The 26331-nt window shown below is 40.8% G+C and overlaps 2 protein-coding genes across 3 annotated transcripts in view; one reads left to right on the forward strand and one right to left on the reverse strand.

Moving 5' to 3' along the window:
- babam2 (BRISC and BRCA1 A complex member 2) overlaps positions 1-8630 on the reverse strand; it is a 109988-nt gene extending 101358 nt beyond the window's left edge. Inside the window, exon 1 of the mRNA XM_034111342.2 lies at positions 8575-8630. Within this exon, the coding sequence (XP_033967233.1) occupies positions 8575-8581 (7 nt within the window). The 5' untranslated portion in view covers positions 8582-8630. The remainder of the gene's footprint in view (positions 1-8574) is intronic.
- Positions 1-26331, forward strand: part of rbks (ribokinase) — a 58456-nt gene that overhangs the window by 4120 nt on the left and 28005 nt on the right. For both annotated transcript variants that reach the window (XM_034111345.1, XM_034111346.1), the window contains exons 2-7: positions 599-660; positions 9363-9495; positions 10393-10456; positions 10838-10900; positions 14021-14185; positions 20747-20838. In XM_034111345.1, the coding sequence (XP_033967236.1) occupies positions 602-660; positions 9363-9495; positions 10393-10456; positions 10838-10900; positions 14021-14185; positions 20747-20838 (576 nt within the window). In that variant the 5' untranslated portion in view covers positions 599-601. The remainder of the gene's footprint in view (positions 1-598; positions 661-9362; positions 9496-10392; positions 10457-10837; positions 10901-14020; positions 14186-20746; positions 20839-26331) is intronic.

Below are 26331 nucleotides of genomic sequence, written 5' to 3' on the forward strand. Positions count from 1 at the left end.
ATATTCTCCTGCAGTGGAGATGTGGAGGTTAGCTTTTCATGCCTGCCCAAGGAAGACAATATGCTTTGAGTTGTGGGAGATAGAATTGAGCCATCCTGCAGCCAGCGGCCAGGCTTTCCAAGTCTTCCACTGCCTAGGCAGAGATTTGAAGAGATTAACACACTAGCATTAGCTCAGATACAAGCCAGGGATTGAATTAATTATAGAATTCGCTGGGCTGCGGTGCATTCACATGGTGTAGCATTGAAATACCCCTCCATTCCACCCCCAATAAGATTGGAACCTATCCAACTCAGCCAGCGATGAATGCTCTATTTTTACCTTCTTTCTCATTTCAGTCAAGCTCATGCTAATGTGGGAGATAAAGAATATCAAGTGATTTTTGTTTGGAGGCTGGTGGGGAAACTAGTTTACATATTTTGCCTGATATGCCCCCAAGGAGTCTGCTGTGCTTTAGATTTTGTCCTTGTTTCTCAAAATATTTGATAGGAAAGGCTGGACAAATGTTGAGAATTTAAATGAAGATTATTTACAATATGTTATGTCTGGAAATGAGTGTTGTTACTTTATTAATAACACCAATTTGTTTCCTAATCAGATCATGACTGAAGAGAGGTTTGATGTGATGGTGGTTGGCTCCTGTATGACTGACTTGGTGAGGTGAGTTCATTTAGCCCATACTAAACGTTGTGTTTGTCTACAAATGACCATTAATCACCCTTATGTTTTATGAGAACGCTAAGTACAACATCTTTGGCTAAATATGGGTTCAGGAAACTCCAGTGCTTCCTCAGGTGGGCCCAACAGGAAGCAAGACATTGGGCAACTGTTCATGATCATATTAGGATTATTTTAAAATGTTTCTTACCCTTTTGGTCTGGATCCATGTGGTTTTGCTTTGTATGAAGATTTCAACACTGATTTGTTTAATATGTTTTTAAATAATGAAAATGTAAAAGAAAACATATAATCTGTTCCCAATCTTCGCAAAAAAAAGCATTGGCAAGAGTAGTTACAAAAAAGTTCCCCAAGGAATTTCAATTGAACTACAAGATGTTTCTCTTTCACCAAATCACACATATACTAATTCCAATATGCTGACAATGATTTATGTATTTCGTTGGAAAATCCCTCTTCAGAACATTGGTAGCTGCCAATGTCACCAATGATATCTTTATCTTTCCATCTTATACATACAGTAGTAACCACCTTGTACTGCACTGAACAAAAATATAAATGCAACACTTTTGTTTTTGCTCCCATTTTTCATGAGATGAACTCAAAGATCTAAAACATTTTCTATATACACAAAATACCCATTTCTCTCTGGCATATCAAGATGCTGATTAGACAGCATGATTATTGCACAGGTGTGCCTTAGGCTGGCCACAATAAAAGGCCACTCTGAAACGTGCAGTTTTGCTTTATTGGGGGGGTCTGGGGGGGTCCGAAAACCAGTCAGTATCTAGTGTGACCACCATTTGCCTCACGCAGTGCAACACATCTCCTTCGCATAGAGTTGATCAGGTTGTTGATTGTGGCCTGTGGAATGTTGGTCCACTCCTCTTCAATGGCTGTGCGAAGTTGCTGGATATTGGCAGGAACTGGAACACGCTGTCGTATACGCCGATCCAGAGCATCCCAAACATGCTCAATGGGTGACATGTCCGGTGAGTATGCTGGCCATGAAAGAACTGGGATATTTTCAGCCTCCAGGAATTGTGTACAGATCCTTGCAACATGGGGCCGTGCATCATCATGCTGCAACATGAGGTGATGGTCGTGGATGACTGGCACAATAATGGGCCTCAGGATCTCGTCACGGTATCTCTGTGCATTCACAATGCCATCAATAAAATGCACCTGTGTTCGTCGTCCATAACATACGCCTGCCCATACCATAACCCCACCACCACCATGGGCCACTCGATTCACAACATTGACATCAGAAAACCGCTCACCCACACAACGCCACACACGCTGTCTGCCATCTGCCCTGAACAGTGAAAACCGGGATGCATCCGTGAAGAGAAGACCTCTCCAACGTGCCAGGCGCCATCGAATGTGAGCTTTTGCCCACTCAACTCGGTTACGACGACGAACCGGAGTCAGGTCGAGACCCCGATGAGGACGACGAGCATGCAGATGAGCTTCACTGAGACGGTTTCTGACAGTTTGTGCAGAAATTCTTTGGTTATGCAAACCGATTGTTGCAGCAGCTGTCCGAGTGGCTGGTCTCAGACGATCTTGGAGGTGAACATGCTGGATGTGGAGGTCCTGGGCTGGTGTGGTTACACGTGGTCTGCGGTTGTGAGGCCTGTTGGATGTACTGCCAAATTCTCTGAAACGCCTTTGGAGACGGCTTATGGTAGAGAAATGAACATTCAATTCACGGGCGACAGCTCTGGTGGACATTCCTGCTGTCAGCATGCCAATTGCAGGCTCCCTCAAAACTTGCGACATCTGTGGCATTGTGCTGTGTGATAAAACTGCACGTTTCAGAGTGGCCTTTTATTGTGGCCAGCCTAAGGCACACCTGTGCAATAATCATGCTGTCTAATCAGCATCTTGATATGCCACACCTGTGAGGTGGGATAGATTATCTCGGCAAAGGAAAAGTGCTCACTATCACAGATTCTTTCAGATTTGTGAACAATATTTGAGAGAAATGGTTATTTTGTGTATATAGAAAATGTTTTAGATCTTTGAGTTCATCTCATGAAAAATGGGAGCAAAAACAAAAGTGTTGCATTTATATTTTTGTTCAGTGTAGGTTCCTGTTTTACATGAGTCAGCTATGGACTGTAAATAAGAGATGTAAATTAGTTGGCATTTTGGGGGCCATCTTTTTTTGGGACCAGAAGTGGATGAAATGAAAATACACTGAAGAAGTTGAAAGTTCTAACAACAAAAACACGGAGAGAACAAAAAACAGACATCAACATGACCTGTCTTTCGCAGGGTAGCCACGCCCTCAAGAATACTCTGCCTCTACAATTGACTCTAAATGGGACCATAATTTGCAAGCTGAACATCATGCTGTATTGAAAAAGACTATAAACTAGCAATTGGGAACAAAAACTCATTAGGCAAAAGTATGAAAGATGGTACAAAGGGATGAGAAGTAAGATCATTTTCTCGTTGACTTCTTTACACTTGGTCATCTTTTTAAGACCAGTAGAATCAATCCCTGTTGCATTGGCTTAACTGTTGTCAACTCTGAGTTTGCCATTGAAAGTCAAGCAGAGGCAACAATCAAACAAAGTTCAGTGTGACACTCATGTAATTACAGCTGAGAAATAATTCCGAAGTCATCATTTCATAAAGCAAAATGTACAGTTGCTGCTAGAAAGTCTGGCTTTGAGTACAACTGTCTGAATTTCAAAAAAGCCTTTGCTTAAAAAATAACTACGAAATTCTAGCAGAAAATCTTCTCTCGTTGTCAATGCAAACTGCACTATGTTTGTGTTTGCTCCTGAACTCGACAGGCATATTATCAGTCATTTAGTGGGTGTGGCTGACCAAACGGTCAAGTGTCTCTGTTTAAATATCTTTCCCTTTATTATTATTATAATTATTATTATAAACCACAACAGCCATTTTCCTTTGGTGACTTGCAGGCATGTGGAAAATATGGCATAAAGGCTCGAGGGTATTTTCCATCATGGTTTGAAATGGACTGCACCCTCTGCTGCTCAAGAATAGAGGAAGTTGTCCAAAATTAGATAATGTCTCTGGCTTTTTAATACTTGTCCTTAACGCCCATAATAATGTAAGGAAAATCCCTGGTTTAAGAGTGTGGAGGCAAACAGCTTTTAGGCCATTAGGCAATGATAGTGAGCAGACTTCTCGTTAAATCGGGATGGGTTGTGCATGTCCATATACTTCAGCTTTTTTACACACATGAGCTGCTGTTCTAAAACATCCACTGATCTGCAGAAGGTGTTTAATGCTGTACAAATACCAATCATTGATTAAGTCATTGACAGCTGATGTAGGTGTACCCATCCCATGGTATATCTGACTCCACTTTCAGAGAGTGTACAGAAGATCTGGTATAATTGCTGCTTACCGAATGTCAGTGTGCATCATCCTCATACGTGGTGGAGATTTGTTGAGCCAAGTAACATCCATTCCCACAAATCATTAGTCATCAACTCCAGCACAATGGGTTAGTTAGAAAACAATTTGTCATCCTCATTTACCATGACGTTTGTGAGGAATGACACAATCTCAAAAGAAGCATTTAAAGCAAATACAGTGTAATGTCACGTCTTCATGGGCTTCAGCCATCGAGCTGTATTCCTGTCAGCGTGTGTGGCAGTTTTGTCACACACACAGCTTGTATTATATTTGTAAATGAAACTCTGGAAAAAGAACTGTCACCTAGCTGCCAGCAAGTGGAGATCTAAATAAACAACCACAACTTGTGCCAGTGGCAGAAAAAGTTTCTTGACATTCTAGCGAGTGCAAGTTGTCACATTTTTGTTGTCACTCACAAGTTCCAACTTATGAAAAACATATGCCTTCTCCTACTGAGGTTTTTGGATTTATTTTGTTGCTCGTTAGCAATTCAAAAAGTGACTTTCTGCTTTGAAGGGCAGGCGTTGTCAATTAAGACCCTTAATAAGCTAACGGGAAATGGCCTGTTTTTGGAGCGTGTGTTTGTGTGTGTGTGTGTGTGTGTGTGTGTGGGGTGTTTTTTTTGGATGGGGGTCAGATAGGGAGGGGGTAGTTGGAATACATTTGCAGCCCTTCAAAGTGATATGCATGGATTTGAAGTTAGCAATCCAGTTGTCTTTAGCAGCCAGTGTTTTGGTGGCAGCACAATTGAGTGACAGACAGCGGGGGCACACACTCTTCGGTCTTGCCATCTGAACACACTCAGATCTTGATGGTGCTTTGTTATAAGTGTGCCAAGCAAGAGTATACTATCCTTGTTTTTTACAGCTATAGTAAAATGTTATGTTGTATAGGTCTACTGTCTGCAGTGCACAAAGAGGAGGAACAGCAGGGCTTCTCTTGCTTTAAACCCATTGTCAAAGCCATACAGTGCCCCCTACTGCCTCAGTCTACTGAGTGGAGGCGCTTATCACCTGCTCACTGGAATCTGAGTTTCCCAAATGGTTAGGCAGAACCACAATGTCCCACAACCGTGTTCCCACCAAAGCATAGTAAACACACCTTTATTCAAGTGTGGTTTGTAATGAATGTATCTGCACAAATTACAACAAATAGACTGGTTAAAAATAAGACAAAATAACAGTATTCTTCCTCCTTTTTACTCAGGGACAGGTTGTGGGACAGTGTTTGCAAAAATGTGGAATACAGGTAACAATGTTACATTTAATCCGAGCACAATTCTTATAAGAGTTTAGCAAAACTAAGTTTAAAATAAGTAAAGATAAGATAAGATGTACTGTATTGATCCCAAATTGGGAAATGTTTTCGTTACACATCTCAAAATAGAAAATAAGATTATATAAGACAGAAGTAAAAAGTTACAAATAATTTTCACCATGAAGATAAAAATCTGTAAACTTTCTGAAAAATAAAACACTATTGAAGTGCCAATTTACAGCTAACACAATATAAAGTGGGATATTATTTAGTTATTTATTAAGTGTGCAAGGAATGGCATATTCAATTAAATATAAATGTAACATTTACAGTGTGAAGATATTAATCCAGTTAACAAAAGAGAAACTATCGAGCTGTGAGTTCTTTGCCAGCCAGAGGTGATTCGCTGCACAGTTATTGCAGTAGGCAGGAATGTCTTCCTGTATCTGTCCCTGTGATTTCATTAAACAGCTACTACTTTGAGAAAATATGGTTGGCCACAATTAATTTAGCAAAATGCCAACAAGTAATAGACAAAACAGCAACAGAGTAAGGAAGAAGAGACAGCCTGGCACCAACTGGCAGAAATTAAGAAAAATTACATTAACTAGTAGGCTACATTAAAGTGAGATCTCCTGAACTGTAATTCTAAAGGAAACACTGGATCACAATTTAACTTTAAACTGTTCATTTTTTGTGCATCAGCATTTCATTTAATCTAAGGTTAGAGAAAAAAACTAAACTGACATTTAAGGAGAAGTATTACAATGTATTATTTTAATTTTAACCTCATTTTAAAGTTTTGTGCAACATCATTTTAATTAAAGATATTAAAAAATCAGTTTTGAAAATTAATACATATTGAGTGAACTCAATCATAACATATTAACTTTGTAGTATTTAATCTACAGTAGAATTGTTCTATTCCATACACTGTGTCCGTGATCCGTCTGCCAACCTTTAATGTAGTTGTACAAAATATTAATTTAAAAGGTTTTGAAGTATTCAATTCAGAGACCGAATGGGTTGATAAGTGGCTTATTATATTCACTGATATAGACCATTTCTGAGTGAATAATAGCAACATGCACGTGGCTTCAACAAATGGTCTGACCACACAAAAATAAACGCCCACGTCCTACTCCGACACTGCACCTCTTGTGAGAGAAGCAGCTCACCATGCCCATGTAAGGTATGCTGTCTTTGCTCAACCTGTTCTTTGTTAGGTCTCTTCACCTTGTCCTGATTTACCGGAGCTTCTGCTATAGGGACTTTTGTGGACAAGGAAACTTTCACAAAATGTGAACAAAAATATATTTTCTGAGTGGTGCATTCATCGGCTCAAAAAGCTGAGGCGCACCAAGAGCTGAAGGTTAACACACTGATACAAAAATATTCTGTGAGCAATACAACCATGTAGTATCCTTATTTATTGTCGTAATTATATGACATTTTTACAAGCAAAAGCAAGATCTTTTAATATTTATTATTTTTGCCAATAGCTAGTTCACGTTGGAGGTTGTGTTTTTCGACAAAAACAGCATTTCAATTTTTTTTTGTCCAAGTCTGCTTCCCCATGTTGCTCACCAACAGCTGAGGAATGACTCTAATAGAGACGGAGGAGAGGGAAATGAGAGCCAGCCTCAAAGCAAACACTTCACGTCACTGAACACCTGCTCTGGCCTTTTGGTTCCATGGGAGAAAACCATGGAGAAAACGCACCGAGGTTGCACTTTAGCACATAACTGCCCTGTTTGTTTGGTGCACTCACCACAGACAACAATAGCCAAGTGTCTCTTTGGCATGAAGAGGCATAGGTGGGTTTATTTAAGAATTTGGAAATCTGTTTATCTTACCTTCCAGTTATCCGCCTTAAAGTGGCTGACGGCCAAATGTTATATTGATAATGTTGCGGTTGTGCTCATTATTCATCACTATTGTGTGAAAATCTCAAGCCATGAACACGTCAATGTATGAGAAGGCAGAACATTTGTTAGTGACTATGGCGGACGCAGATACATGCTTCTTCTTACATGATAATCACTCAAGTCTCTACACGTGAAATGCCCTTGCTATCATTTAGTTTACTAGCATTGTGCACTCCACTTAAAAAATGATTAAAGACAAAAGAAAATGAAATAAACTAATAGATAATGTAGAGATACATTCCACCATACATGTATGTCATCATCTTCTTGACTCAATACGTTTGCCACTATGAGGGCAATCCTTGTAACAGAAAGCCTAAGTTCTAATTGAAATCTTTAGTACCACTGTTGTAAAAATTCAACTAAATACAAATTATTATTTGTTTGCCATTTTAGGAAATGCACTTACTGTAGTTGCTTTTTGCAGAGAGTTACATAAGAAGATAGCATAAGTTAGAGCCACAGTTAGCAAGGCTGTTAGCTTAGCACAAAACAATTCCAGGAAATGTTTGATATGCTTTTTCTTCCAAAAGCAATATCTGTATGCCAAAATAGAAAACTACCATAAGAGGCAATTAGCTTAGCCAAAAGGGATGACAGCTAGGCTAGTTTTGGTGTTGAGAAAAGCTAACCGGTTTCTAGCGATTGTCATATTTAGCGTAGCCTACAGATATGACAGTGGTATTAGTGTCTCTTTTTTCAATATAAAAGACCTGAATGAACGATGTGAAACAGTTTTTCCCAAAAAACACAATATTTTTAATTAATGTACATATGGGAGTCCATGTGCAAGGATTTTTTTCTCACCAAGAGAAACCGCTTTGACACATGTGGGAAATTATTATTATTACGGCTTCCTACCTATTCTACATATTCAATAACAATACGTGTGTGTGTGTGTGTGTGTGTATGTGTGTGTGTGTTTACATCTGTTCAACCTTTGTTCCGTTTCCTTCTCACCACATTTCAGTCTCATTGACCCTACATCCTGTTATAGCTTTGGGCACTTTAGTGTTTTCACACGCCGGTGTGCAAAAACAGCAGCATTTATTGCCGCCTCCAGTGTTTGCCACCAGCGTCTCAGTTACTGAAAATCCTGGGATAGAGTGAGCTTACTGTAACAGCACACCTGCCACAAACACAATCGCAGTATAAGAAAGAGCAACAACAGGGGGAAAACAAGTTTATGACAACATTTTGCCACCCGCAAACCCTTTGGCCCCTGGCCAGGATTGCCCGAAGCCAGACCACAGCATTCTGACGTACAATATGAAGTGGTCTGTTGTCTCTACTCCATGTTACTCACCACTCATTCTGGCTCTGTGACTGGAGAAATCAGGGAACAGACAGCTCCTCCTGAGGGCAGCCACCTGTGGCATATCAACCTCGAGGGGGAGGGCGGGAATTTACCCAACCCTGATGAGTCACGGATTACTAGTCCAGCCAACATCAAGTTGAGACATCTATGGTTTTTGCTTGTTGCATCATTTGCAGAAATTGAGAAACTTGCATGGACACATCTTCAGTAAAATATTGAGAATGCCTTTAACAATGATGAGCCAATAGCAAACTCCATATTAGGTTTTATTGCTGCTTTTGAGTTTAAGTATGTAAAAAGGGGGGTTAGGGAGTGGGGTTCCAATGCTCCATTGATTCTGGCAAAGATTGCACTTTGATGACCTTTTTTGTGAAAGCCCTTCCCAAGACCAAAAGATGTAATCCTCAGCAGACTCAACAGAGACCTATTGTCTTCCAGTGATAAATAAAGAGCTCAACCAGGAAAAGATTTGGCCCTGAAGGTTTATCTTCACATTTTGACATCTCCCTTTACTTCTTGGTTTCAATGTAGAACGCTCACACTGCCAAATAACACATTTTTCATAGTTTGAAGGAACATTTTCAAACTTTTAGTTGCAGTGTGAAGAGACTGTTGAGATGAAAAATCAAATTAGGACTGCAAAATCCAGCCAAAGCATGTTTTTAGGTAGAAGACTCTTACTTTTTCATCCTCTAAATCCTTTGAGGTTCTTTTGAATGGAGGACGGTGAACTCCATAACATTGTGCTAATTACCTGTTTCTTTTTTTTACCTCAGCCAGGCACCAAGACTACCAAAAGCTGGGGAAACCATCCATGGTCACAAGTTCTTCATTGGCTTTGGAGGGAAGGGGGCCAACCAGTGCATACAGGCTGCAAGACTGGGAGCCAAAACCGCAATGGTCTGCAAGGTATGACACTGGAATCAAGTTTGCAGAAATACACTGTTGCTGTGATTTACATTATATGTGCACGTTTGGTTCCAAGCATTAATGTGTGCATTTTGGAAAAAAAAGTTGATTTGCAACTCTCCATGCCTCATTTTCTCTTGATCAATACTATACCGCATGCATACGCCCACCCACACTTGCGCGCCTTCAAACAAGCCTATTCCCATACCATACAACCCAGAGTCTCCAATCAGTACGCTCAGCGTGGCCTTTCAACCCGCGCACTAAAGCACCGAAGCCCCACCTCTGTCAGAACAAAGAGGCCCGATCGATAACAACCCAGTGCGGGAGGAGCTCTCCGGGCATGGGGAGAACCCAAAAATAGACACCCGGGCTTGTCAAAAACATCCAAGACGTAAGGCCACTCTTCAAAGAGATTGGGGCCAAGCAGCCAATACCAGCCCAACCCATTATCACAGGCAGCTAGAAGTGCCCTCGTTTTGGCACATTTTTTGGAAAGCGTGGGTTCGAAGTAGGCGCCTCGGGGCAAGGTGGGGACCCCTTCCACAACCCAAAGTAGCTACAGATGTGGACATCCCAATGCGGAGCAGGGGAAGAGGGGAAGGAGGGAAGGAAAACGAACGTGAGGTGGGTATGAAGAGGCGTGAAGGCGGGGTTATCGTGTCTTCGAGGCTTGGCGCAGCTGGTCGTGTGTTATCGCGTGTGTGCATTTCTTGACTTTGTGTGTTCGTTTTTACACATTTTCGGCGGCGGCACCATGCCAGTATGCTGGCAGGGCACACGAAAATCCAACCCAACTGAGGTTTGACTACCACTTTTCAAAAGTTGCCGCTAACCAAGTCTGACCCCGCTTTACACTCTCTTTGTTGAAATCGTTTTGCTTTCCATCTTTTCTAGGTTGGTAAAGACTTCTTTGGAGACAATTACATTCAGAATTTCAAAGACTATGGTGTAAACACAGGTACGTTTTGCATTACTGCAAGCCAAATTGGTTGCCATTTCCATGTTGCATGGTAAGAAGTTCACGGTCAGAGCATTTATTTTGTGCCTGTATTTTGTCAGTTCTGTTTAGTTGCTCATGCTTTTGGATTTACTGGGAGATTTCTCTATTGTTATGTCCAATGGTGGGTAACCAATTGGAAGTTGTTTAAAATAAAGTTGCTTTTCAAAAGTTGCTCATATCAGACTCCAGATGTTTGTGGCCTGTCTCTTAATAGACAGAACCAAAGAAATGCCAAGCAATTATAGAAGTTACTATGGTGACAAGTGTGTTTTATGAAACACAAATAATGGATACTTTCAAACTCTGTTATTCACCTTTCGTATTTTCCCTCTGTCTCAGACTTTGTCGGGCAAGCATCTGATGCAGCCACAGGAGCTGCCTCAATCATTGTCAACGATGCAGGTAAATGCTTTTCTTTTGCCACTAGCTTATGCATCCTCCTGGGATCCCAAACACTCTTTCAGTTGTAGAAATTGCCTTATACTGTACAGGCTCAACCACGAGTGTATGCTTGCTACCAGCAAACTCTTTCTTACTACTACACAAACACCCTCACACAATCTGTACGCCCATGCATTTAGTGGCGCCATTGACACACAAGTGTTGGAGTGACTAAAACCAACACACACACACACACACACACACACACACACACACACACACACACGCACGCACGCACGCACGCACGCACGCACGCACGCACGCACGCACGCACGCACGCACGCACACACACACACACACACACACACACACACACACACACACACACACACACACAGGTTCCAATCTACAACAATCCAAGACTTTCTCCATGGAGAGTAATTTCTGTCATTTTGCAAATACACTTTTACACATTTAGATGTCGAAAATAATCCCATGTTATATGGATGCATTCTTGGATTTGGATCCCTTTTTCTACAATTTAACATGGAATTAGGTGTTTGAATGCACTGATTTTAAAGAAATATTAAGTCCAACTGAAATTTGTTATATAAGAGATTGATTTAAAAAAAAGAATCATCTGAATTCTTGTCCACATGCCATGCTGCATTAGTTTGAAAGCGTCAATTTAGTCAAATGTGTTAAAGGTTTTCCTTAAGCGGTGAAAGACAAAGCAAGAAGAACAACACACAAATGCACGACAAAACGTAAGTGTTTATGTGGGTTTATTTGAAGTATTTGAAAGGTTACAATATGATAACAATGAAAATAGGTATATTATGGCGTGGACCAGCGCATAGCTCAATTGGTAGAGTTAGCAGCCCATGTACCGGGGGCTTGGTCCCTAAGCGGAGGACCCGGGTGTGAATCCGGCTGGGAAGCATTTGCCTGCCTGTCATCCCCATTTCAACTCTGTCTTTATAATTAAGACAACGGATGCCCTAAAAAATCTTTGAAAAAAAGTATGTAAGGCTTTACAATTTTGAGGGAAACTTGACTGTTAATGTCATAGTTGACACTGAAAATGTTCACTTTTTATACTCAATCAATCAATGTTTATTTATATAGCCCAATATCACAAATGTTACATTTGTCTCAGTGGTCTTCACAGTGTGTACAGAATATCAGTATGACAATACGACACCCTCTGTCCTTAGACCCTCACATCGTACAAGGAAACACTTCCAGAGAAAACGCACAGTTTAAAGGGAAAAATGGGAGAAACCTCAGGGAGAGCAACAGAGGAGGGATCCCTCTCCCAGGACGGACAGACGTGCAATAGATGCCGTGTGTAAATTAAAAAGATAATACATTTCCAACATAGGTAGTCCAGATGTTTGGAAATGCATGTGTGTATAATAGGAAGATGAATCCACGAGGATATCCATCCAGGACTTATGATCCAGGACCACAGCCACGACTCAAGATCCAGGGCTCGCGATCCAGGACACAGGACCGCAGGATCATCCATGACTCCGGATCCCGGCGTATATAGACACCAAAAAGAAAGAAATTTGGGGAAGCTGGGTTAATCGGAACATGAGAGACAGAGGTATAGACAGAGAGAAGGAAGAAGTAAGATGTCCCCCGACAAACTAAGCCTATATGAGCAAAACTAGGGGCTGAATCTAATCAGCCATAACTATAAGCTTTATCAAAAAGGAAGGTCTTAAGCGCACTCTTAAAAACGGATAGGGTGTCTGCCGCCCGAACACAAACTGGAAGCTGATTCCACAAATGTGGAGCCTGATAAGAAAAGGCTCTGGCTCCCATTGTACTTTTAGAGACTCGAGGAACAACCAACAACCCTGTATTCTTGGAACGCAATGCCCTAATAAGACAGTAGGGTATAATGAGTTATTTAAGGTAAGATGGAATCTGCCCATTAAGGGCTTTGTAGGCGAGAAGAAGAATTTTAAATTCTATCCTGTGTTCTATAGGGAGCCAGTGTAAGGCAGCCAGAACAGGAGTAATGTGGTCCCTTTTCCTAACTCTGCTTAGTACACGAGCTGCAGCATTTGGAATCAGCTGAAGCAACTTGACTGACTTCTTGGTACACCCTGATAATAAGGAGTTACAATAATCCAGCCTTGAAGTAACAAATGCATGGACTAGTTTCTCTGCATCGTTTTGAGGCAAGATATGCCTGATTTTTGCTATGTTACGTAGATGGAAGTAGGCGGTCCTTGAAATTGATTTTATGTGGGCGTTAAAGGATAAATCCTGATCAAATATAACACCAAGATTCCTTACAGTCTCACTGGAGGCCAAATTAATGCCATCCATAGTTAGTATATCTTTAGATAATTTGTTTCGTAGATTCTTCGGGCCAAGTACAATAACTTCAGTTTTGGTCGTGTTTAACATCAAAACATTTAAGATCATCCACGTTTTTAAGTCCTTAAGGCAGTCTTGAATTTTATTTCGATGATTAATTTCATCAGGCTTGATTGATAAATATAGTTGAGTATCATCCGCATAACAATGAAAGTTTACAGAATGATTTCTTATAATATTGCGGAAGCATATATAATGTGAACAAAATAGGTCCGAGCACTGAGCCCTGTGGCACTCCATGGCTAACTTTGGTTTGCGTGGAAGATTCATCGTTAACACGTACAAACTGAGGGCGTTCAGATAGATAGGACCTAAACCAGCCTAAAGCAGTTCCCTGTATGCCAACTAAGTGCTCTAGTCTTTGCAATAGGATATCATGGTCGATAGTATCAAATGCAGCACTGAGATCGAGCAAAACAAGAATAGAGACAAGTCCCTTGTCTGAGGCTATTAGAATGTCATTTGTGACTTTAACCAGAGCTGTCTCTGTGCTATGATGTGTTCTAAAGCCAGACTGAAAATCTTCAAATAAATCATTGTTTTTTAAGGTCATTTGCTATATTGCCCTCACACATACTGTAAATAGTGTGAAAACATTCAAAGTACAGTAAGCCCCCACAGTTTCTTACATCACACATCCCGTATTTAGCCCTATTTATGGAGTTGAGAGTTCCCATGGGTTGTCAAAGTCATCACACAGTGGCTGTTGTTTCCTCACACGTCTCTTTTGGTGTCCGCGGGCAGGTGATAATGCCATTGTGATCGTGGCTGGTGCCAACATGCTGCTGGGCAGTGAGGAGCTGCACAAAGCTCTTCCAGCCATCAGTCATGCAAAGGTCCTGGTGTGCCAGCTGGAGATCAGCCCGCAGACGTCCTTGCAGGCGCTACGCATGGCTCAGGAGAACAAAGGTCAGTGAGTGTATTTGTGCTTTACATGATGGTGTGTCCACAGCTCACGTGTAGGTTGCTCAGTTGCCAGGGCGAACATTCTTATAGGGGCCATATTATGCGTTTTTGGGTTTTCCCTGTAGTGTGTTTTACAGGTTTTTGTGCATGTATATCTCCCACACACTCCCCCCCCCCTGCCTGAAGTGCCTTCATTGGACTCCTTTGTGTACTTGTTCACATCACTTTGTGACACTCGCGCTTCTACTGGCTAGCGCTCGAGCACATTGTCCGTGTTTGGCTAAGGGTCAAGACATCTCAAAGCACAATTCACCAGACCAATCACAACAGAGCCGGCCAGCTAACAAATCAAAGCAGACTGGGCTATGGTTTCAGACAGAGGGTGAAAATACTGTAGGTGCTGCAGCACAGGCAGTATGAGAAAAATAAATATGTTTTTGAACATTAAAGCAAGTAAAAATACAAATATGAAACCTGAAAAAGAGCATTATAGGGCTGCTTTAAGACAAATTCTTCCCACTGACTCGAAGATGATACAAGTAATATGTTCACGAGTGTTTGTTAGGTCAATGCAGCTCACATTCCACATAAAACACCATGTCTGTACTAGGGGTGTAACGGTTCACAGAATTCACGGTTCCACCACTCGCACTCCATCGTTATTGTAGTCCACAGGGAACCCGAAATGTTCCCACACAGCTGATTTAAAAGACGCAGGTGGGTCTTCTCTTCTAACTCCTGTGTGTTATCTGAAATCGCCATACTAACTTTTCTTCTTCTTGTATTTTGTTCGTTTTGTTGTGTTTTCTTCTTGTTCTTCATTTGTTGTTTAAGGGCGGCTGGCAAACAGATTTTAGGCGCAATACCGCCCCCTGGATTATATATAGTGTAATGGATACTGCCCTGAGTGACAGACTTTTTTCCCACTCATAAAAAAGGCGTATTCGTCATGTGACTGCATGTGCCGAACCGTGACATCCGAACCGTGACGTCCGAACCGTGACGGTTCGGGACGAATATGGATACCGTTACACCCCTAGTCTGAACGGATATTGCCAATTGATTAATTGTTGTCCTGCGTAAATGGTAAATGGTATCGCCCCTCTTGAAAGCTGGTGATCCCACTGAGTTTAATAACTATCGTCCTATCTCAAATCTTTCTGTGTTATCAAAGAGTCCCTAGTTTCAACTATTTTTAAATTCACACAACATCCTTAACCCTATGCAATCTGGATTCCGATCAAAGCACAGTACTGTGACTGCCAGTCTGAAAGTCTGAGACGATATTAAGGCTGCTTTGGATACACAATCAGTTTGTGTTGCATTGTTTATTGACCTAGCCAAAGCATTTGACACTGTCGATCACCACATTCTGTCTAATGTTATGTTGATGTCTCGTTTCGGTCATAACGCCATTTGCTGGATTCAAAGTTATCTAACCGACCGTACTCAATGTGTCAGGTTGGGTAGTACTGTCTCTGACCCTGTCACCTTGGAGAAGGGAGTTCCACAGGGCTCTATTTTAGGGCCCTTGCTCTTTTTATTATATGTAAACAATATTTGTAATCAGATGCAATTTTCTACCTATCATATGTATGCTAATGACACTATTGTATATTCATGTGCTCCTTCTCTGGATATGGCCGTTTCCAATTTAAAATCAGATTTTATCACGCTGCAGCATGCACTTCTTGATTCCAAACTGCTATTGAACAGTAAGAAAACCAAAGCAATGCTTTTTGCTCCCAAGTCAGTGTCCTCTTGCCTCTCCATTGACACCCTTGATGGCGTCTCTGTTGAGTTTGTCGATACCTACACAATATCTGGGCTTTTGGTTGGACAGAAATCTAAACTTTAAACACCACATTGAAGTTCTAACAAAGAAATTGAAATTCACTCTTGGCTTGCTTTTCAGACTTAAATGTTGTTTTTCAACTTCATCCCGTAAAAGGTTGGTCTCTGGCTTATTCCTGTCCCAGCTTGACTACGGTGATACAATTGATAGATTTGCCAGTCCCAATGTTTTGGCCAAACTTGACCCACTCTACCATGCTGCACTGCGTTATATATCAAATGCACCCTATAGGACTCATCATTGCAAACTGTACAGCCTAACTGGATGGTCCTCACTTACTATGCGTAGGATGCAGCATTGGTTTTTATTAATGTATAAAGCCATTTTAGGTAAGCTTCCACTGTACATATATGCCAGATTTGCTCCAGTTTGTGACTCTCACAACCTCAGATCCAGTGCCTGGATACGGTTCCAGGTACCTGCTGTGCGGACTGAGGCTGGAAAAATTAGTCTTTTTTATTATGGTTCTTGGTCTTGGATTGACCTTCAATCAAGCCTAAAACTGAGGGCACTTGTCTCAATAGCATGTTTTAAATTGAAGTTGTCTGAGGTCCTTACCACCAGCTGCTCTTGCAGAAATAAGTAGTGTACCTTTCTTACTGTCCTAAATGTGCACAATGTACTGACTGCTTTTTCGTCTTTTGTTTTCTTAGTTGTGTTCTCTGTATTTTATATGTTTGTGTTATGTGTAACGTTGCTGCCTTCTTGGCCAGGTCAGTATTGTAAATGAGATTTTATCTCAATGCTTTTTTATCTGGTTAAATAAAGGTTGAATAAAAAAAAAAACGGAACCAATTTCAGACCCTTCCTCTCGCCACCTTTTTGGTGATAACCAGGTTATTGAGCTCATGATCTTTAATAGCATCCTATTATTAGCACGCCTCACGTCATTCGATACGTCTGGGGAGCCTCACGCCCCTGTCATCAGGGCCTGCCACTGGTAATCGCTCGCTGCAGGCTGCCAGAGCGAAAGAGTCGCAGCCACAACCGTGTTGCAGATGGGACACCCAGATGGCCTCGCCGAGTGCCACCCTCTTTCCCCCGAACCCCCCCTTCCTCAGTGTCGACCATACCATGGGATCAGGCTCTGCATGTGGCACCAGGAGAGAGGCAAAGCGAGCGAAGACGCTTGGCAAAGATGCCACCGTCGTCGATGCTGCTCCATCAGAGACTTGCGTAAATGGAGTTCTCTGGAGGGAATGGGTGTTAATGGGTTTGGCGGCGAGGATTTAATAGTGCGGGGGTGAAGCGTTGCACAAATTACGCAAATGTCACCAGCGAGCCACACGTACTGTGGATGCCAGCTTTCGAAACACACTTGTTGAGAAGAGTTTAGGTTCCTCACATGTAATTAGTTGAGAGAAAAAAGTATCTATATATTTACTTCCATCTAATATTGAGAAGCTAATGGAATTACATTAATTTCTAAGACCTGAGGAAATGCTAGGAGTTGTGTAGTTTCACTCTTTTTTTTCTCTTCCATCTTCAACCCCCCTTTCCTCTTGCTTGTCTGAGCAAGAAGCCACTTTTATATTTCTCACCAGATGCAATTAGAGCCTCTTAAAGCCCTTTCACACACTCACTGATGACTCATTTACTTTGTGTGTGTGTGTGTGTGTGTGTGTGTGTGTGTGTGTGTGTGTGTGTGTGTGTGTGTGTGTGTGTGTGTGTGTGTGTGTGTGTGTGTGTGTGTGTGTGTGTGTGTGTGTGTGTGTGTGTGTGTGTGTGTGTGTGTGTGTGTGTGTGTGTGTGTGTGTGTGTGTGTGTGTGTGTGTGCTTCCAAATAGGAGCGTGCAGGGGATCTTACCCTGTTTTCCCCTCTGCTCTTGTTTTCCATTCACCTATCCTCCCAAAATCCACCAAACCAACACACTGCTGTATTTGTGTGCTTCCTCGAGCTGACCTGGTTGCTTTCCCAACACATCTGCAAGCAGACTTTGAACTTCCATGCAAAAAAAAAAGCCCAGTCATGACACACGCATTCTCCTGCCAGACGTGACTCAGTATGCACACAAGCAAGTATTACCACATCTGTCCCAGCAGCTGTGAGCATGTCTGTGTGTTTGTGTATGTGTGCTGGAGTGTGTTTTACCAACACCTGGAAAGCAAAACATGCAACCTGAGACCAACGCACAGGTAAAAATGACGTCCACAGTAGCAGCTCATGGCATCAGAGAGGCAGATTCCTTTATGCATGGTTGTATTAGGGATTTAACACAAGCTGCTCCTGTGTGCATATTGATAGACTTCCATCCTCAGTAGTCTTATTGCATGTTTACTTAATGAGCATTGGGCCTATGCATCAGCACTGAAGTGATGCAAACGCTGCTTTTACGCCACAGTTCGCAAACAAAAGGACATGTTATGGAAGACAACATTGTTCTACCAGTTCTTTCCATGGCTACAGATGCTAACTATTGACAATAGTACATGAAAAGCCTTTTAAGTGATTGAGCAATATAGCCTGCTTACATAGCAGTATATATATGTTAAGTGCTTCAAATAACTTAAATGTATTTAAACTTTAACATAATGTATTACAATTAATAGCACAACTAGGCTCACATTTGCTTCACATGTTTGTTAACTTATGCATGTGAGCTTCTGAGGAACATTGGAAAAATGTGGAGGAGAAAAACTACTGATTCCTCTTTTGAGTGGAAGAGGGGTTTTTAGTATACTGTAAATAAACAGGTTTTTAAACGAAAACACAAGAAGAAGAAGAAGAAGAAGAAGAAGAAGAAGAAAAAACTGATTTAAAGCGCTTTCGAAAGCCGACATTTACATTTGTCAGTTTTAATCAAATCTGTGTATTTGGGCAATTGTGGCAATCAAAACTCTGCATGGACATTTTTGGACACAGGTTAACAACATAAGTGGAAGAGGACTGGCTTGGACTTTTGCAGAGGTCCGGTGTTTGCTTGACATCTGGACTAAAGAGAACATACAAATGATGTCCTCAAAAATAACGACATTTATAAAGAAACTTGAGATAAACTTGAGGAAAAGAGATCTGTGGCGCGTTCTACTTTATGTTGCTTGGTTAAAGTTAGCATTGTGTTGGTTCTCTAATAGCTTTTTTTTCCATCCCACAAAATAATTAGTTTAATTTACAAGTGGAATATTTACTAAACAAAACAAAACATACTGTAGCATGGAACGGGAAGGATAAAATAGCTGACTCATATCTGGATTTTAGGACTCATTCCTTAAAAATCTATTATAAGACTGACGTGTTTTGATTTTGCATTACTTATATTGACAGTAAAAAAATTCAGACGTCTTCTTTAAAGATCCCTGGAAAGCATTTGTGGCGAAAGAGGAGATAGGGAACTGATATAAAAACGTTCAAACAGTCGAGAAGATCCCTCCTTTATGCAAAAACAGAGGCATTGCACTTCAGAGATCTCGCACTTCGAAACGGAAGTGATGGAAACTGAGGGGGAATACAGTTAACATAGAGAGAGAGGGAAGAAGAGCAACCTGGTGTCACTTTTCTTGTGACATGTCCATAGTACATGTGGGTACACATACAGTATATGAGTGTGTGTGTGTGTGTGTGTGTGTGTGTGTGTGTGTGTGTGTGTGTGTGTGTGTGTGTGTGTGTGTGTGTGTGTGTGTGTGTGTGTGTGTGTGTGTGTGTGTGTGTGTGTGTGTGTGTGTGTGTGTGTGTGTGTGTGTGTGTGTGTGTGTGTGTGTGTGTGTGTGTGTGTGTGTGTGTGTGTGTGTGTGTGTGTGTGTGTGTGTTAGGAAACAGATAGATGATATTTCCACTTTTAGCAAGCAGCCCGGCATCCACCTCAAAGCGCCAGGTGGCCAAAGCCCTGCACAAACCCACGCAGCTGCTCTCTTATGTGCCCACGCAAACACACACACAGCAACTAGGCACACACTTTAGCACAACAGACTTTGATGTCACCAACGCTGAACATACATTTCCCTCACACACACTTGCATGAGGCTTTATTTTGTACACAGAGATATCAGAATTAATCGCTTCGTCAAGCTGGGCTTATCCTCACACATACACAGAAATCATGGTATTAGATGCATTAATGCTCTGTGCTCATGAATATGCATAAGACAGTGATGTGCAACACGTACAGAGGATTACTTCTGACAAACACTCTTGCTCTCTCTCTCTCGCTCTCACCCTCCCTTGCGCTCCTCAACACACAGAGAAAGGGTCACAACTCATCTCACCCACACACTGACACACATATATTGGGGTTATATGCCGCATATTGACACACACTACCCTATAACTGCAGGGGTTACTGCGTACCACAAAAAAAGCTGTAGGATGTGAAGCTGTTTCCACCAGCATTTCCTCTTTTTTATTTCAAGGAATGCTAATTTAATCGTTTAAAAGGTGTCTTTTTATAGAAGCTTACCCACTTGAGCTATGCCTGCAAAAGCAATTCCCAGTGGTAGCCCACTAGTCTTTGTTCCCATTGAAAGTGTAATTAAGGTAATGTCAGATCTTGACACTGAAGCTTAGCAAATGTAAAAGAAACTTCACACAACCGGAAAATGTGTCACTGATGGACATTGTAACAATTGTATCCCATATTTAATGGCAAGCTGACAGCTATAACTGAGAAAAGTTTTATTTTCTTAAATTGTTAAGGATTGCATGTTATCCCAAGTGACCCGTAGATTACAATGATTTACTGTGTGGAAAATAAAATGTTTGTTTCTTGTTACAGTAAAGACAATATTCAACCCAGCACCGGCCATTCCTGACTTGGATACAGATTTCTACAGAGCCTCTGATGTGTTTTGCTGTAATGAGTCTGAGGTGATAATTCACACACACACACACACGCACACACACACACACGCACGCACGCACGCACGCACGCACACACACACACACACACACACACACACACACACACACACACACACACACACACACACACACACACACACACACACACACACACACACACACACACACACACACACACACACACACACACACACAAAGTAAATAAAACCAGTCCTACACTGTGGGTACTAAATTGACCGGCTTTCTGTTTGCAGTACGTGATATCAGTTGTAGATTTATCATCATTATTTGTCTTTTTGAGAAAAGATTTTGAATGTCACATCAAGGTAAACAACAGCAGGCGTTGTGTATTTTAGCTAGCGATGATGCTTTCTGGAAATCCCTAGCTATTTCCTCTAGCTGTATACTTAACAAGGCTATAGCTAATGAGCTCAATGAGTTGCATGAAAATGTTTCAGTTGGCTCAGGAAAAAACTCTTTTAGGATAGGTTTTTTCTGATGTTTTGGTAAATGAAACGCGGTCTTGGGTACTGTTTGCTGGAGTTACTGGAACGTAATCCTTCCCAAAAAGCAAGCTATGGCAGCTAATGTTAGCTTAAACTTTGATAATGTTCAGGAGCGGCTTCAACACAGTGAGATAATACTGAGAAGTAGATGTGCTGGTCATGAATGTGGCTTCAATGTAGCCTTTCCCAACAAACTAATATACAGTAGTTAGTTAATGATGCACTCCTTGGCATTGAATCTAGATAGTAAGCTAGTTAGCCTGGAATGCTAACTCTTGCAGTTTAGCCCACAATAGAGCAGATTACCAATTTCTTACACATTTTGCCTGGAAAAGGACACAACCTTCATCTTGGTGAATGGTCAGTTAGGTCAGGATGGTTAAAATCAACACAAACTGCTGTTTGAAAGTGTCAACACTTGTTGAAAACTAACATTGGAAGCCTTTGTTTTGCCAACCTAGTCTCACGGCATTTCGTTTTATAGTCACAACATTTAATCTATTGATTTGTGTTCACCAACACGATTTTCCCCTTTTTTTCGTGTCACACAGAATGATTTTAAAAGCAATGCATTTCTATTGGTAGTATGTTTCGTGCCTGCACCACGTCTTTTTGTCCGGTCGGGTCTTGGAATACCGGAAGCTGTGTGGTTCATAAAAACATTTTCTTACTCAATATCAAGCCACGATTATTGTTTTTATTTGAAATTGTATAATGTTGGACTTTTTTTGCCGTCCGTGAGGAAAAAAAATGGGGCTCAGAGCCTCAGGATACTGAAATATGTATTTTTTAAATATTTTCTTCCTTCTAATTTGTTATTCTTTTCTAAATAACACACTGTTATTTACTCAACAATAACACACAATTATCCTTGTTTTTATTTGTTTAATTATATAATCTCGAGCTTGTTTGCCGTCCGTCAGGAACTGAATTTCAAAATAAAGTCACCGGAAACAGACATTTCCGGGACATTTCGACACACACCCACTGAACTGATTACCCAAGATCCTCAGCTATGGTTGAAGCTCGGTGATTGGATGTTTTAGCCGCAATGCACGTTGGGATATGGGATATGGTTTATGCGATATGAAATCCAAAAACATTTAAAAAAAAAAAGAAAATAATGCTTTATTCCGAGTGTGTGCTTTTTCTCATAACGGCATTGTAATACACGGTTCGGCTGCATTAAATATTACACATCTGCCGTAGTTCTTTATTTATAGAGCCCTGATTAGAAGACTTCTGGACAAACTGGAAGAACTGCCGCCGAAACTGAATACGTGACGTGGATCATAATATATCAGCAACCACCTAGTGGTTAAAGCACGTTATTGAATATTTTTGTTGAATATGTTATATTTGATGAAAAAAATATTAAGAGTACAGAGGGGGAAAGTAGAAGGTCCATGATAGAAATATAGAATATAAAAAATCAAGAAGATACTGTAAGTGATCTCTACAATAAAACTGTTTAGTGCTGGATGTCCAAAGATATTAATAGGAGGAGGTGCAAAACAGACAAACTAATTAACCTTTATTTAAACATTAAAGAATAATTTAGGTTAAGGTCGTCTTTTAAAGGGGACCTATCATGCAAAATGCACTTTTGTACGTCTTTCATACATGAATATGTGTCCCCGGTGTGTCAGGGAACTCACCGAGTGTCAGAAAACACAACCCTCTCTCTTTTCCTCCATACCCAAATCTCTAAAAACGGGGCTGCAACGGAGCTGATACAGATTTGAAATTGTTCTGATGTCAGAAACGGGGTGCTCCGCTTATATGGGCAACTCTCCACCTATCAGGGGAATGAGCGGTTGTGTGGCATGGTAACAGCATGGTAACAGCATGGTAACAGCATGGTAACAGCATGGTAACATGACGCTCGTGTCTCGCCCCCCTCCTTTGCAGGGGGCGTGGTCAGCTGCAGCTCATTTGCCACAGAATCAGCCCTTGTAAAGACAGGGCTGGAAAAGAGCAAACAGAGCGAAATGAGGCATGGCTCAAATCCATGATCTGTTTGGTATTTTGAAAAACAAACTTCACAGACATGTTTTGTATAGGTATGGCCCTACAATATATTATTCAAATATAGAATAATAGGTCCACTTTAAATAAGAAAAAAGCTTTGTGGGTATCTACAGATAAATATTAAGCCTGACAAAGTACTTAACGTCTAATATATTGCTTTCCTGCAATGTTAACTATGTTGAAGCATTTATTTTAACTGATATTATACATATTAATTATACTCTAATGTATGTAGATAGTATAAGACATTTGCAGAATAGGACAGTTTAATGGTGGAGGTATACACACATATTGATAGATGTATTGTAATGCACTGCTGAGGAACTTGCAACCCAAGTTTTTCATTCATTGCATAACTACACTATACTGTGTATATAATATGTCAATAAACCTTAGAAAATCTTGAAATGGATGTCCAAAATAGCCATTATACAGTCTTTAATTAACTATTGGAGAATAACGAGTAATGAATATACTTTATACGGGATCTGCAGTCTTTTTAGTCTTTTCAAGCACCAACTATCAAATATCTCGCCTGATTGTTGGCACTTGACAATCACCTTCCCTGAATTTTACTCAGGTGTAACTAAAGTCTGATTTAAGGGTTATTTATATTTCACATAATTAATCAGAATCTGCAAAGTAACTAAAATAAATGTAGTGGAGTAAAAATACCAGGTTAACCTCTGAATTGTAGTGGAGTAGAACAAAGTAACAATACATTGCATGTTTTACATGCTGCTGTGTATTACTTGGGATCAATAAAGCATATCTTATTTTATCTTAAGATGATCGATGACTACTGCCATATTTGCTAAATGTGCCTCTGAACCTTGACAAGTGCATGTCACAGGCTTATCAATGAACAATAGGAGGATTCACAGACATAAGACCAGCTATTAAATAAAGCTCTTCTGACCTCAGGTGTCATGTGGGTATATTAATGCTGCCCATTATGGACACAAGCAATTTTCACCCATGTATTAATTATATGTTTTAAATTTGATAACACCAATGTGTTTCCTAAACCTCCAGGGGTGTACATAGTTTAATACTGGCAACTAATAATTATGGGAAAGTAGTTTTTAAAACTACAATTCCCAGTAGAGACGTGCCATAGAACATGTTGCGAAACACAAAAGCCAGCATGTTCTGGGGGGGGGTTGGGCTGGACCCGTTCGAGTCCTATTTTGGATAGTGTGCCGTGGTTTCATTCCATTTCAAAGAGCTGTCTGACGCTCGGCGTAACCTTGGCGCACTGCTACTCCAACATCCAATCATAGAGCTTGAAGACTTATCACGGGGTTTGTCAAGCAAAGGGACTGTAGTCCCAAACGATAGCTGAGGATTATGGGTAGTCTCGTGTCTTCAGCCATCCTAAACTCCGAAAAAAACTATTTGTTTCTCCGAATTGAAGGGGAAAAACACAAAAGCATTGTACACAATTTAAACCAATCAATGTTGTGTAATTAACAAGGATAAACTGATGTTTGACAGTGAGGGGAATACTTTCGGTTTTACTATGAAAACTTCAAGACCGGAAATACTGTTTTCACCCGATGCCGTTGCCTGGCAACGCAATTTTGTTGATAGGTTATTTTGAAATTCAGTTCCTGACAGACCGCAAAGAAAACTGAGATTATAGAATTAAACAAATAAATAAAAACAAGGATAATTGTGTGTTATTGTTGAGTAAATAACAGTGTGTTATTTAGAAAAGAATAACAAATTAGAAGGAAAAAAGATTTAAAAAATACATATTCTGAGCCCCATTTATTTTCCTCACGGACGGCAAAAAAAGTCAGACATTTAAAAATAAAAGCAATAATTGTGGCTTGATATTGAGTAAGAAAATGTTTTTATGAACCACACAGCTTCCTGTATTCCAAGACCCGACCGGACAAAAAGACGTGGTGCAGGCACGAAACATACTACCAATAGAAATGCATTGCTTTTAAAATCATTCTGTGTGACACGAAAAAAAGGGGGAAATTGTGTTGAACACGAATCAATAGATTAAATGTCATGACTATAACACGAAATGCCGTGAGACTGGGTTGGTTTTGCAGCCCTCAGTTAGGTAGGTAGAAACATTTGTTTTCTCTGTGAAAGGAAAAAGATCATAGGTCTGAGATGTTATGAGCGCCCACACACATGCACACACCTTTTCACAGTGATTCAACTGCGTCTCCCGGGTCATGACCTCTGCCAACACATCAATAACCCCACTGTAGCCTTTAGCCATACATGTAAATGCTCTGGTATGAAGAGGGATATGAGTATCCGTGCACCCTTTTACGGTAAAACCAAGTGTCATGGCACCTTGTGTCTTGACTCTAAGGTGACGACAGAGGAGCGACGGCGGGGGGGGCAGGGTTAGATGGGAATCGTAGTAAAAACAACAAGGCAGATGTGCTCTTTGGCTGAGTCATCAGCCCCCTCGGGATGAAGTGGATGGGCGTTTGCCTGGGAGTCTCTATTTGATATGGTGGTGCAGGACAGAGAGAAGCTGTAGCCAGGTGTGGGGGACATGAAAGGGAGAGTTGGGGAAAGCACATCATGTTTTTTTTAAAGTGTCAGGTCATGAAGGTACAGTCATGTTACATATGAGACAGTAAACGGGGTTGGAAAGGGCACTAAAACATCTTGATTATTATAAAAAAAAAAAAAGCCTAACATTCAATATCTTAAAAATAATAATAATTAAAAAAAAAAAAATGGTAAAGCCCCTAAAAGTAGAATTTGTCATTCTATTTAACAGTTTAAACTCTTAAGACCCGATACATTGTTTACCTACAGCAATTGTTGCCCCTGTACCGGAGTAGCTTTAAATAATTAGACTTTTAAAGGTGCAATAAAAAAAACAAAGGGTAATCTACTCAGATCTGACGGCAGTAAAACAGGAATACACATGAGGAATAATGGATACTTTCCAAAATTCATGGGACACTGCATAAAAAAA

Source organism: Pseudochaenichthys georgianus, chromosome 22, assembly GCF_902827115.2.
Source record: "Pseudochaenichthys georgianus chromosome 22, fPseGeo1.2, whole genome shotgun sequence".
Classification (NCBI taxonomy): domain Eukaryota; kingdom Metazoa; phylum Chordata; class Actinopteri; order Perciformes; family Channichthyidae; genus Pseudochaenichthys; species Pseudochaenichthys georgianus.